The sequence below is a fragment of the Entelurus aequoreus genome, linkage group LG12 (assembly GCF_033978785.1).
Source record: "Entelurus aequoreus isolate RoL-2023_Sb linkage group LG12, RoL_Eaeq_v1.1, whole genome shotgun sequence".
Taxonomy (NCBI): domain Eukaryota; kingdom Metazoa; phylum Chordata; class Actinopteri; order Syngnathiformes; family Syngnathidae; genus Entelurus; species Entelurus aequoreus.
In genome coordinates, this window is record NC_084742.1 from 15,691,245 (window position 1) to 15,705,673 (window position 14,429).

The following is a 14,429-nucleotide window of genomic DNA, read 5'->3' on the forward strand; positions in this document are numbered from 1 at the left end:
TTCTGAAAAATGTGCCAATTAACACCTCTATTCAGTTATTTACAGAGTCCACTATATTTGCCAGGGCCTCCAATTAAAAAACAATGACATTAACAGCTGGAAGAGCTAGGTTCAAATCTCAGTTTAGAAAAGGGGTTTCCAAAGTGCCTGCTGGAGGCCATTTGCGGCCAGTAGCTAATTTGTTTTGCTAATTTTGCAGGTATACACCTCACCGTCAAATATTTTGTTATTTGACGACTTATACCTTTTAGCATGCTAGCATAAGTATGCCAACTATATTATAGCGAATTTTGTAGGTGTAAACCTCAGTCATATTGTTACTTGGTGCATGCTAACATTAGTATGCTACCATTTTGAATACTTTTTTTTCCAGCTACACACCTGTGAGTAGTATATTCCAGTACTTGATGCTTGTTAGTTAGCATTTTAGCATGCGAGCAATTTTTTAGCTAATTTTGCAGGTTTACACCCTAGTGTTAGACATTTTGGTATTTCACTAACGCTAACTGTAAGCATGTTATTGCTAAATGTTTGCAAGCTAGCTTGTTCTTTTTTTTTTTTTTTTCTTACTCAATTTGCTCATAGTTTTTGTTGCTTGATGCTATCTGTCCAGCGTCCTAACTGTTTGCATTTCAGGTCCGCTTTGGCTTTTCAGCATTTACATAAAATTTCCACCGAAATTGCATTCTCTAGTTTTTTGAAAAAACATCTATACATTGTACTGGTTTTGAAGGTGAAAACTACTTAAATGACCCTGCATCCTTTGAATTGCTTGGGCCCTAGTGGCTTGGACGTCTGCGGAGCTTGCATGATCTCTTTTGCATAAAAATATGCATGTTAAATGAATTGGAGACTCTAAATTGTCCATAGGTATGAATTTAAGTGTAAATGTGTGTTTGTCTGTATGTGGCCTGTGATTGGCTGGCGACCAGTCGAGAGTGTACCTCGCCTCTCGCGCCCAAGTCAGCTGTGATAGGCTCCAGCTTACCTGCGACCCTAATGAGGGTATGCAGTATAGAACATGGATGGATGGATGGCATTAACAGTTGCGGCTGTAAGCAACCCCTTACGTTTTTCTAAATGAACTACACAAACATGTATCTACTGGGGGTGTCCTAATACATTTTCACTACCAATACGATACGATACCATGACCTTAGGTATTGGCTAATTGAATTTCTACAATATCAGCAGGAATCATTCATACTTTCATGATTTTGTAGTTTGGAATGTTAAAAAGGTTCGATCAAGTGAAATTAGTCCAACAGAGAACAAGAGTAGGTATGGAAAACACTAACCTATTCATAATTAACCTTCTGGAATGGATATATGCTGTCTTTTTGTGGCCACTATGTGTCTCTAGTGGCCACAATAATTCATTGTATTAATGATGCAGTAAGTTGAATATTGCGGACACGTTTGTTACTAGAGATGTCCGATAATATCGGGCTGCCGATATTATCAGCCGGTAAATGCTTTAAAATGTAATATCGGAATTTATCAGTATTGGTTTCAAAAAGTAAAATGTATGACTTTTTAAAACACCGCTGTACGTAGTGGTACACGGAAGTGGGGAGAAGTACAGAGCGCCAATAAACCTTAAATGCACTGCCTTTGCGTGCCGGCCCAATCACATAATATCTACGGCTTTTCACACACACAAGTGAATGCAAGGCATACTTGGTCAACAGCCATACAGGTCACACTGAGGGTGGCCGTATAAACAACTTTAACACTGTTACAAATATGCGCCACACTGTGAACCCACACCAAACAAGAATGACAAACACATTTCGGGAGAACATCCGCACCGTAACACAACATAATAATAATAATAATAATAATAACTGGGATTTATATAGCGCTTTTCTAAGTACCCAAAGTCGCTTTACATGCTAAAAACCCATCATTCATTCACACCTAGTGGTGGTAAGCTACTTTCGTAGCCACAGCTGCCCTGGGGTAGACTGACGGAAGCGTGGCTGCCAATTTGCGCCTACGGCCCCTCCGACCACCACCTATCATTCATTCAACATTCATTCACCGGTGTGAGCGGCACCGGGGGCAAGGGTGAAGTGTCCTGCCCAAGGACACAACGGCATGGTAAGAGGCGGGGAGCGAACCTGCAACCCTCAGGTTTCTGACACGGGCGCTCTACCCACTACGCCATACCGCCCCAAACATAAACACAACAGAACAAATACCCAGAACCCCTTGTAGCACTAACTCTTCCGGGACACTACAATATACACCCCCCGCTACCCTCTACCCACCTAAACCCTCCAACCCCGCCCACCTCAACCTCCTCATGCTCTCTCAGGGAGAGCATGTCCCAAATTCCAAGCTGCTGTTTTGAGGCATGTTAAAAAAAAGAATGCCCTTTGTGACTTCAATAATAAATATGGCAGTGCCATGTTGGCATTTTTTTTCCACAACTTGAGTTGATTTATTTTGGAAAACCTTGTTACATTGTTTAATGCATCCAGCGGGGCATCACAACAAAATTAGGCATAATAATGTGTTAATTCCACGACTGTATATATCGGTATCGGTTGATATCGGAATCGGTGATTAAGAGTTGGACAATATCGGAATATCGGATATCGGCAAAAAAGCCATTATCGGACATCTCTATTTGTTACTGAATAGTTTCTGATATGTTTCTGCCTTGGAGACATTGTACAGTATGTGTAAGTACTGTAATATGAAACTATAATTGTTCGATACTTGTTCTGTTTTAGACTGCACTATTGTTCAATGAAGGACACCTTTTACGTATGCCTAGCTTGTCTGCTATTATGTGCATCGCTGTTGTGTAGCTGCTTACTCCTAGTAGCCTACCAAGTTTACCTTTTGCAAATAACATGTGACAACACACAACACAAAACAAATATTTCCTCTCCATCCTTAGCCGAGCCATCAAGACTAACCAGGACCTCCTCCCAGAGACCCCGTGGACCAACATCCTGTACGACGACTTCTGGGGTACCCTGCTCACCCACAGCGGCAGCCACAAGTCCTTCCGCCCGCTCTGCACCCTCTCATTCCGCCTCAACTACGCCCTCCATGGCCTGCATCCCCGAGGTTACCACCTCCTCAATGTGGCGCTGCACGGTTTGGTCACAACCGCATTCACCGCCTTCAGTCGCCCCCTGCTGGGTGGAGGACTGTGGAGTCTGCTGGCCGGTCTCCTGTTCGCCACTCACCCGGTGCACACGGAGGCGGTGGCCGGCGTGGTGGGGAGGGCTGACGTGGGCGCCGCCTTGTTTTTCTTTCTGTCTATTCTCTGCTACGCGAGGCACTGTGGGCTGCGGGCGACGCTCCATACCCGACTAGGCTGCCGGGTGTGGATGCTGGGAAGCCTGTGGGGGGCGACGGCGAGTATGCTTTGGAAGGAGCAAGGGGTGACAGTGCTGGCCGTGTCGGCCGTCTACGACCTCTTTGTCTTCCACAGGCTCACATTTCGTCAAGCGCTCCTGCTCCCGCTTGGAAAGGTAAATAAACTTTTCTTTTTCACCCCAAAACCTCATCTAGTTAATAGCGCTGGTGCGGAAATTGCTTGTTTGCGTTTCATTTGGGGTGCAATTAGGTAAGCTGTTAATTAGCAGAGCTCTTCTGTCATATAAAGGATCTTTGACAAGTGTTTTTCTATCATGGTGCTCCTTAATAAGTTTACAAACAAAGACATATTTATCCTGAACAATCATTTTATGTTTGCATGAAATAAAGACAGTCTTCGTCGCTAACAAGATAGCTTGTCCATGCGCTAAGCAGCATGAAGACTAGGAATAAGTACAGTACTGTTGACATCTGAACCGATACATTACCAATTCCCAGTACCTGGGAATTGGTAATGTAATGTAATCTCAATGGTACCAATTGTTGGCACTTTTGTGTGTGTTAATAAATAATAATTATTTTTGATCTCATTAGCAACATTTAAAAATGAGCTGATTATGATCACTGTTGTCCAGTTATTTTTTTCTGAGGGCAACCGTAACTGCGATGTGGCCCTCAATGAAAATCAATTTGGCACACCTGTTCTACTGTATAGATTTTCAAACAATATTTCTGGGGCCGTACTTATCAAGCTTCTTAGAGTGCCATTTTACACTTAAGTCCTGAGAATTTGCGAAATTTAGTCCTACTCTCAAACTTAAGAATAAAAGCTTTTTATCAACGTTCTTAAGTCTAAGAATCACTCCTACTCTCCACGATATTTAAGAGACCTTCAGAGGTGTCTTAAGTGGTTAGGAGTTGCCAGCAGGGGATGGCACTGAGGCGAGAGAGACGTGCGCGAACATTCAGGGAGCGGAACGATGTCCTGGATTTGTTTGATGACGAGCAGCTGATCAAACGGTATCGTTTAGACAGAGCGGGTATTATTTTTGTCACAGATTTAATACTTTTCGATTCCATGTTGATTTCTGCATGTGGCTGCAGTGGGCTAGTATATATAGAGCCACCCACACCAGTTTCAAATTAGTTGCCTAATTAATGAATTGGAAAGAAAATGTTATGACAGTAGCGTATGTGTGTGGCCGTGAGGTGAGTGACGTCAGTGAGTGTGTGGGCGAGAGAAGAGAAGAGAGGGAGCGGTAGCGTGAGTGCCGGCGGGGACTAGTTTGTTTTGTATTATTTTGTAGTTTATTGTCAAAATATACACTCCCATTGTCCAATTAAATATTTCCAAGATATTTCTTTATTCTTAGACAACGGATTCCCTTCCGTGATTGGTCATTTCTATGGACACAGAAATGACGTCACCTAAAATTCCGTTTACGGCACATAGTAATGTCGTAATTCAGCTCTGAGTGTGACACTTAAGATTCAGTCCTACACTTCGCTGAAAGTGTGAGTAAGACGCTTGATAACTAACTTTTAAGTGCAGCTTTCAGCGAAGAATTTATTTACTCTTAAGTCAACTCTTAGCAGACTTCTTAGGAGTAATTCTAAGAAGCTTGATAAGTACGGCCCCTGATCTAAAAGTTAGCTTTTCTTCTTAAAAGGCATGTTACATGTTAAAATTCTACTGTTTATGGGGGGGCCAAGCACCGATTAAATTGATTTTAATTTATTTCAACTAGCGGCGCTGATTTGAGATACCAGTGTTATGAGTAAGGAGCTCGGTCATAAAACCAATTAAACTCATAAGTTGAGGTACTACTGTACTTTAATTCTAAGAAAAATAAGCAAATTTGGAGGCAAGTGGGTCTTCATTTGATACATTGCAAGGTGCAATGTATTAAAAAAACAAGATGGTGGATTGCTGCCTTGCACCAAAAGGAAAAAACTGGGAATCTGGAAACTTTTTTGTCCTCTATTGTTCCAAACTGTGACGAAGTCTGGAAGATTTCATGACAAATCCTTCACTGGCAGCCATGCCAGTCCTAGTCCCCACCACTCCCACCCCCATCCGTCCACCACATCTGGCTCATTTATCACAGCTCCAGTGCCCGTGTGAGGCCCCAGTCACGGTTATCTTGGCAGGGGAGCTCGTTACTCGGCGGGCTCGGCCACGGAGACCAATTGTTTCCTCGATAATGAGCCAGACGTGTCGAGAAGCCAAGCTTGGGAACACAAAAGGGGACGAAGGACGCGAGAGTGGGAAACTATGCTCTCACTTCCCTTTTCGTTATCTGGTCTCGGTGTTGAAATGCAAATGAGCCCACAGATGTGCTCCTGCCAGCGTTCCATTTACTCCCTAATCAGACTGAGATGAGATTTCCAATGAGGAAAGGTAGGACGAGTGGAGAGTGGAGGATGGGACAGACGGAGACAAAGGAGGGTGTGGTGTTCACTGCAGTCTACAAAAAAAAAGAGAAAGCAATATTCTTCCAGATCACTCTGCAATATTGCAGTGAAATTCCCTGAAAATAATAGTGAATTATATTTATATAGCGCTTTTCTCTAGTGACTCAAAGCGCTTTTACATAGTGAAACCCAATATCTAAGTTACATTTAAACCAGTGTGGGTGGCACTGGGAGCAGGTGGGTAAAGTGTTTTGCCCAGGGACACAACAGCCGTGACTAGGATGGCGGAAGCGGGGATCGAACCTGGAACCCTCAAGTCGCTGGCACGGCCACTCTACCAACCGAGCTATACTGCCCCATACTGCAGCCCAAAGTGACAGCAACATTACATCTACCCTAAATTACATGTTCTATCCAATCACAGTTCAGTTCACTTTATCAGAGTAGTTCTAACCGTGTTTCCATTAACCATAGAGCAGCAACTAGTGCACCGTGGAAGTGTGCTGAGTGGCACAAGCAGACATTTTAGGGCCAACAACGAACTGAAGCAAAATGCTAGGTCGGCGCTAGTTAACTGTGTGAAAAAAGTGAGTGTGAAGGACAGTGCTGAGAAGAAGAGGTGAGATGATATTCATTGAATTACAGAAATAAATCCTCAAAAAGACAAGAGAGCGTGTAGCTAGCTAACTTGGTGAAGCAGTTGGAGCGTAGCACTGCTAGTCTGCGCCATACTGAAGCAGAGTGAGTCGATAACGCCGGCCAAGGATGTAAAAAATAATATCCAAACAGAGGACATTTATCCATGAAAATATGACTAAGCTGCTGATGGTGTGTTTGTTGGCGAAGCAGCTGGAAGAAACTCAAGTTTTTTTTCAATCACTGTAATGTGCCGAGTGTTATCATCCATTAGCATGAATGCCTTGTGACGATATTTCATATATTTGCTAATTCTATGTTCACTCTTAGTCATGATCTCGCCTGAAAATGATGAGTTTCTTGTATTTAATTTTATTTCCTGTCCAGCGCTCTTATTTTTGTTAATTTGCCACCACCTCTTTAGTCTGAGCCCTGGCTCCCTCACCTGTCCCTGGTTGCCAATCAGGCTACTTCTTATGCCAGCTCTGTTCTCTCGGCATCATTTTCGCTTCGTACCTCAACATGCCATAGCTTTCCCCAATGCTTCCTGTGCACCATTTGTGTTTTTGTCATTAAAATACATTTTCGCCTGCACTTTATCTGACGTCTCTGCATCCTGGGGTCCAGACCAACAGCGCCCATGCCAGATCTTAACGCTGTGGTTACTTTCAGTCCTGTTACTCCAAACGAAATGAAAATCAAGTTGCCTGAGACGGTTCAATAAACACTTTTGGAGATGGCAAAAGGACATCAATCTACCGTATTTTTCGGACTATAAGTCGCAGTTTTTTTTCATAGTTGTACTCAGGAGCGACTCATGTGTGAAATTATTAACACATTACCGTAAAATATCAAATAATATTATTTAGCTCATTCACGTAAGAGACTAGACCAGGGGTAGGGAACCTATGGCTCTAGAGCCAGATGTGGCTCTTTTGATGACTGCATCTGGCTCTCAGATTTAACATGATAAGTAATGAATAATTCCGCTGGTAATCACAGTGTTAAAAATAACCACATATCAACCAGACTACAAAGCCATCAACAAAACCATGCAGCACCAGAAGTCGCATTAATGGTAAGAAGTATTTCATTTATTATTGGTTAGCTTCAGAATAACATTGTTATTAAAAAGAATAAGAGACTTATTATACTCTAAAAATGTTGTTCTTACTTAAAAATGCATGCATTTAGTTGTATTCATTGTTAAAAAATATTATACGGCTCTCACGGAAATACATTTTAAAAATATTTGGCTTTCATGGCTCTCTCAGCCAAAAAGGTTCCCGACCCCTGGACTAGACGTATAAGATTTCATGGGATTTAGCGATTAGGAGTGACAGATTGTTTGGTAAACGTATAGCATGTTCTATATGTTATAGTTATTTGAATGACTCTTACCATAATATGTTACGTTAACATACCAGGCACGTTCTCAGTTGGTTATTTATGCGTCATATAAAGTACACTTATTCAGCCAGTTGTTCACTATTCTTTATTTATTTTAAATTGCCTTTCAAATGTCTATTCTTGGTGTTGGGTTTTATCAAATACATTTCCCCAAAAAATGCAACTTATACTCCAGTGCGACTTATATATGTTTTTTTCCTTCTTTATTATGCATTTTCGGCCGGTGCGACTTATACTCCGAAGCGACTTATACGCCGAAAAATACGGTAAGTGTATTTTAGATTGCGACTCGAATGGCCCATCTACACAAGACAGCTTCTTTTTTTTCCTTTTTTTTCAAGCTGAAGGCTTTGGGCGTTACAAGCAGTTCTTTAATCAAATACGTCTGGATACATATGAAGTCAGCGCATCAACAGATGAATTCATAAGACCAGAGGATAGAGAAAATTGGACAGGCAAGTTCAAAGAGAGACCGTTAAAAAGTAGACGTGGTGGTCGCAGTTCGTTCACATCAACAAACTACAACGATACCACAGCACGGAGATATGAAAAAGCTCAAATCCTTCCAAATCAAAGTGAGACCATTCCAAACATTAGTTTCTGTGGCCTGACGTAAGGCTAATGAATGATCTGCATCATCTGTTGTGGTTAACCACCTCAAGGGGACGACTCCCCCCAGCCAAATGATGTGTTTATTTTACTTGCAATCTACTTCTGTGGAACTTTAGTGCGTCATGCTCATTCCTAATTAATTAACCAGTGTGCTTGAAGATAAAACAAAGCCGTGTATTCAGTCCACAAGATGCCAAACTGTGGCAAATCTGTACTGATTTGCAATCTTGGGGGAAAACAAGCTGCTTTAAACAAGCCTAATGCACCTGCAGGCCGCTCCTGGTGCTCGTTGATTCACTTAAGAAGTGATTACAGTCAAGAGCATCAGCAATTAAAAGACAATTTAGGGACACGCAGAGCAGTTAAGGCTTGAATAAGGCTCATCTACTGTAATGCCACCAATGTTGGACCCGTTTATGTAGCAGCTGTCAAAGTACTCGCTTTTAAGAGCATCCTGATGGGAAGTGGGGAATGGGGTTCCTGCCTGCCCCCGTTGACCCTTTTCAAGTTTTTTTCCCCCACATCTCATCTGGAGGAATCAACAACTGAGCTGGAGCTAAACCTCTTACCATAATCCTAAACGTGGGTTTTGTTATGGACAACTACTTTTCCATCGCGGTGGAAATGTGCACACTAACATGAATGCTGTGCTGCTTGGGTTTTTCTTAGCAACCCATTCTGAAAGATCCGAATCGTACGAAAACCAAAGCATTTTTTTCCTCCATAAGAAATCATACAAATCCTTATAATCTATTCCAGACTTTAAACAATATGAACAAAAAACTTTTTTTTTTATATAGAGCTAAAATGCAGTTTCGATAGAAATTGCATGTGAATGGCAGCACGGGGTTAGTGGGGTTAGTGCATCTGCCTCACAATACGAAGGTCCTGGGTTCGATGCTGCGCTCGGGATCTTTCTGTGTGGAGTTTGCATGTTCTCCCCGTGACTGTGTGGGTTCCCTCCGGGTACTCCGGCTTCCTCCCACCTCCAAAGACATGCACCTAGGATAGGTTGATTGGCAACACTAAATTGGCCCTAGTGTGTGAATGGGAGTGTGAATGTTGTCTGTCTATCTGTGTTGGCACTGTGATTAGGTGGCGACTTGTCCAGGGTGTACCCCGCCTTCCGCCCGATTGTAGCTGAGATAGGCTCCAGCACACCCCGAGACCCCGAAGAGAATAAGCGGTAGAAAATGAATGGATGGATGGATGGATGCTGAAAATCTGAACCCGAACTGAAACGCTGACGGTTAGCACACCAGCCAGATAATGTCAGGTAACAAAAATTATCTTTAGGCACATATCTGCAAAATGAGATAATAAAAAAAACAAAACAACTATCATTAGCATACACTGAGTACCAACATATATGACTCAGAGTAGTATACCCACAAAATTTGCAGAAACAGCTAGCATGCTAAAGTTAGCATATACGATTTCTAACAGTTAACATGCATTAGGTGCCAAAATATATGGTCTGAGGAATATACCTGTAAAAAATGATTAAAAAAAAAAAGTTAGCATATAAGTAATTTACAATGCTAGCTTTTTGTAAAACAGGTTACAAAAGCTCCTAATGTGGCCACTGATGTATGCGGTAACATATTGTGTCATTTCCAGTTGTTACATCTGCTCAAAACTATTATTAATCTATTTGCTAATTTAGAGTTAAACGCTGTTTATTTTCTGTTGTAAACGTGGCTTTCAAAATTCACCACTACAAATTTGGGTATCCATCCACCAAGTAGTTACAGGGGCAGTATTGATCATACCAATGCTGATACTGATACTTCAAATTTCCAACATTATTGAATGATTACATTTTTAACACAATTGTCATCAGACAAAAAGACAGGATTATTTGAATTATTACCTTATTCCCTTTTAAAAAGTACAATATTTATAATAAATAACTAAAGAAAATAAAAAAACTACTATTGGCTCTGATTCCTGGAGTTTATTAATATAAACAACAAAAACATTTTTATGATAATAAAAAGTCTTGATTTAATTACTGTAGTATCGACCATACTATATATACTATACCACTTCTCTTTACAATCAAGAGCTCTAGCTTAGCAGTTAGCATTGCTTTTTATATCGTCCTACGGTGTGTCGTGTAGCATGTTTAGCTATTCCTCATCCTCTAGTCCTCCAGTGATACCTGTAAAAAAAACTTTAGTTGATTTGCCGCCATAGAGACGAGGATTAGTGATTTAGTGGCTGCACTGTGTAGGGACGTTAGCCACGAGCTCGCAAGCAAGGATACTACATTTAGAATTTGTCATCAACATGCATTATTAAGACATGACGGTAGTATTAAAAACTCTACGGTCTGACAAATGTATATAATTTATGTTGTACAGTATACCGTCTATATCACGCCACACAGAGACCACCTTCGTACTTTGCTACGAGTACGGTATTTTTGCATGAGGCTGTGTCTTAATGAAGTTCACGCTATGGAAATTAATACATGAGTTCATGCATCAGCTCAAAGCTCATCAGCATGTATAACAAGAAGGCGACGAAGTAAGAGGTTTGAAGTGTTGCGTGAGAGGCGACCTCGGCGGAATTAATGCTCTTATGAGACGTAAACAGCATCTGCATGGCAACACAATGACTTCTAAGCTGATTAGCAGGCACACTCCACCCAAGAAAACCCCCTGAAGTACCTCAACTCCACCAAAGTACTAAAACATGGACGCATTAGAGAAGTCCACTGTTTTGCTGAATGGACCCTAATTAGCAGCAAGCATTTTTTTATGTATAGAAAGTAGAGTAGTCAGTGTACAGCTTATAGATTGACAAATAGGGAAGGGTACCGAATTTGTTACTATTATTGGTACAGATTGAAATCTGTCGGGTAACAATTCACTTAAAATCAAACGGTTCCAAATTTCAATACCTTTGTTGAACGTGACCTCACGTCCGGTCGGTGACTCGGTAACGGCTTGAGCACTTGGTGGGTAAACAGGCGTATTCGTAGTGAAGTACCTAAGTAATTTTGTAATTTTTCATGCCAACAAAGCAAACAAGGAATGATCGAGAATTGCGTTGATTCAAACCGATTCTCACAGTATATTTGGTAAATAAATAAAACCTGGTTACACAAGCTACTCTTGGCTGCGGAGGTACGCTGTATCAAAATTCAGTAGTGTTGTCAATAAGAATCAAGAGTTGGATGTGAATCGATTTTTTCCAGCACCCCAATACACACACAGAAGTTGAAGCTTGTAACTAAAACATAAAATACCATAATATAAATTACCCCTATCAGCCCCAAAATGTAATCACTTGTTCCTTTTCCCATCTCGAACATTTCCTAAAAGTTAAATCCGTCCATAACTTTTTGAGCTGTTTATAGCGCAATTAAAAAAATTGAGTGCACCCTTTTGTCAGCCATCCACTCTATTAGACTCATAACGTAAACGTAAGGTAGAGCTGGGAAATTATGTGATTATGATAAATTTCAAGTCGATCAGGACGATCAGCTCTTAGCATATACTAACTCGATCAAACATGGAGGCAATATCCCTAACAAAAGCCAATAAGAGTCGACGAGTTCCCTCTCCACTATTGGTTACATGGTACTGCAAAAATCAACAGAATGTTTGATATGAACCAAATGACCGAACTTAGAACCGAATCAGTCAATCAATCATCTAATCACTTGTTTCTTATCCCATTTCTGACTTTTCCTGAAAGTTTCTATGAACAACCAAACATAACTTTTTCAGTTATTTTGCTAACAATCTAACTGACAAACCAATGGCGACGATTGTTGTATGAACACAAAAGTACAGACAATTGGTACCGTTGAGTATGGGTATCAATTCCTAGGTAGCAAGAGTTGGTACGTGTCGGTTCAAATGTGAAAAAGGTACCCATCCCACTTTGCAATCCACTGAAAATGGATCATACATGGATCATCCAACACTCAGTCATTATTGTGTCGTTATATGGCAACACCGTATGTTGCCTGAAAACTGATTCGCTGCATGATTTGTGTTCCATTCCAGAAGAAGAACCCGAAGCTTCTCCAGAGTTTGTGCATTTTGGCAAGCTGGGGCGTCATCCTGCTCTCAGCCCGTATCTACTGGATGGGCAACAAGCCTCCCAATTTCTCCAACTCGGACAACCCTGCTGCCGACTCCCCGCATCTCCTCACTCGGGCGTTGACCTTCCTCCACCTGCCGGCTGCCAACGCCTGGCTGCTCCTCTGCCCGGATAAGCTCAGTTTCGACTGGTCCATGGACGCCGTGCCTTTAGTGAGGTCCTTGGTGGACTGGAGGAACCTTCACACGCTCAGCTTTTACGGTGCGTTCCTTCTCCTGGCTTGGTTCGCCTTCCACGGCCCTACCTCTAAAGGAAAGGATGGGGAATGTGTCGCCAACGGGAACGGCCACCACGCCCCTGACACGAACCACAACACTGACTTTTGCCCACCAAAGACGACTCTTAATGGCTCAGGTGGACTTCACATTGATCCACCTCGGATGTCCCTTCCTCCAACAGAAAACCTTGTGATCTTCTCACTGGCCTTACTATCGCTACCTTTTATTCCAGCGTCCAACATGTTCTTTTACGTGGGTTTCGTCATTGCGGAGAGGGTTCTGTACATTCCCAGTGTCGGCTTCTGTTTACTGGTGGCCACCGGTGCAAGAACTTTGTATGTTAGACTCAAGAGAAGAGGCCACAAGGCCGTGTTGTTGGGTTTTTGTTTGGGGCTGGTGCTCCTGAACGGGCTGAGAACCATTGAAAGGAACAAGGATTGGAGCAACGAAGAGAAGCTCTACAGGTCTGGAATTAGTGTCAACCCTGCAAAAGGTAAGGTTGCCATTTTTTTAGCGTCTTAAATTAGTTTTCTCTGGAGGTGTCCTGATCCTGCGATCAGATCGGGGCTGATAATTACCTTTCTTAACTGAATGGCTGATGAACAGCTGAGTCCAGACGATCTTTACCACAGCTGTGCTCTAGTTTTTACATGCTAAAGATTGTACTCACGTGAAAGAGTCCTTCAAAAGAGATGCACGCTCAGGCTGACACAATTACATTTCCATATTCCTTACAAACTTGCAGCAGTTGCATGAATTCCAGGAGGGTGCAAGCCTTGCCAGAACACCGGTTCGGATTTGAGAGCAAGCTGCAACAAATGCATCGTCTATACACAGTGCGAAACCGCTTCTAAGATATTTATCCTTAAGCCTTAACTATGGCGAAAAATAATAAATATGGTGGAAAATAAACTAAGTTTGTTCCAAGTATCATAAATAAACTTTGATTGAGTGATTATCACTGGAGGACTAGAGGAAAAGGAATGGCTGAGCATGTGAAGTGAAGTGAATTATATTTATATAGCGCTTTTTCTCTAGAGACTCAAAGCGCTTTACATAGTGAAACCCATTATCTTCATCTTTAAGCTACATTTAAACCAATGTGGGTGTCACTGGGAGCAGGGGGGTCAAGTGTCTTGCCCAAGGACACAACAGCAGTGACTAGGATGGCGAATGCGGGAATCTAACCTGGAACGCCCAAGTTGCTGGCATGGCCGCTTCACCAATCCAGCCACGTCGCCCCAAATGCTAACCACTACAGCTTCAATGTAAAGTAGGGGTGATCGAGCTAGGTTAAGTTAAAGTTAAAGTACCAATGATTGTTACACACACTAGGTGTGGTGAAATTTGTCCTCTGCATTTGACCCATCCCCTTGTTCACCCCTTGGGAGGTGAGGGGAGCAGTGAGCAGCAGCGGTGCCGCGCCCGGGAATCATTTTGGTGATTTAACCCCCAATTCCAACCCTTAATGCTGAGTGCCAAGCAGGGAAGTAATGGGTCCCATTTTTATAGTCTTTGGTATGACTCGGCCGGGGTTCGAACTCACAACCTACCGATCTCAGGGCGGACACTCTAACCACAAGGCCAGATGTTGATAATATCGATACCAAGTATAGTGTCAGTATATACATGGAAATTATACTAAAGTGATTAGATGTTTTTTTTTTTTTTTCTTATTGT

General features: G+C 42.1%; 1 protein-coding gene and 1 long non-coding RNA gene across 3 annotated transcripts in view; one reads left to right on the forward strand and one right to left on the reverse strand.

The window, feature by feature from the left end:
• Nucleotides 1–14,429, reverse strand: part of LOC133661584 (uncharacterized) — an 89,576-nt gene that overhangs the window by 51,397 nt on the left and 23,750 nt on the right. The gene's annotated exons all lie outside the window — the stretch shown is intronic.
• tmtc2a (transmembrane O-mannosyltransferase targeting cadherins 2a) overlaps nucleotides 1–14,429 on the forward strand; it is a 63,100-nt gene that overhangs the window by 30,545 nt on the left and 18,126 nt on the right. For both annotated transcript variants that reach the window (XM_062064872.1, XM_062064873.1), the window contains exons 2-3: nucleotides 2,912–3,494; nucleotides 12,435–13,242. In XM_062064872.1, the coding sequence (XP_061920856.1) occupies nucleotides 2,912–3,494; nucleotides 12,435–13,242 (1,391 nt within the window). The remainder of the gene's footprint in view (nucleotides 1–2,911; nucleotides 3,495–12,434; nucleotides 13,243–14,429) is intronic.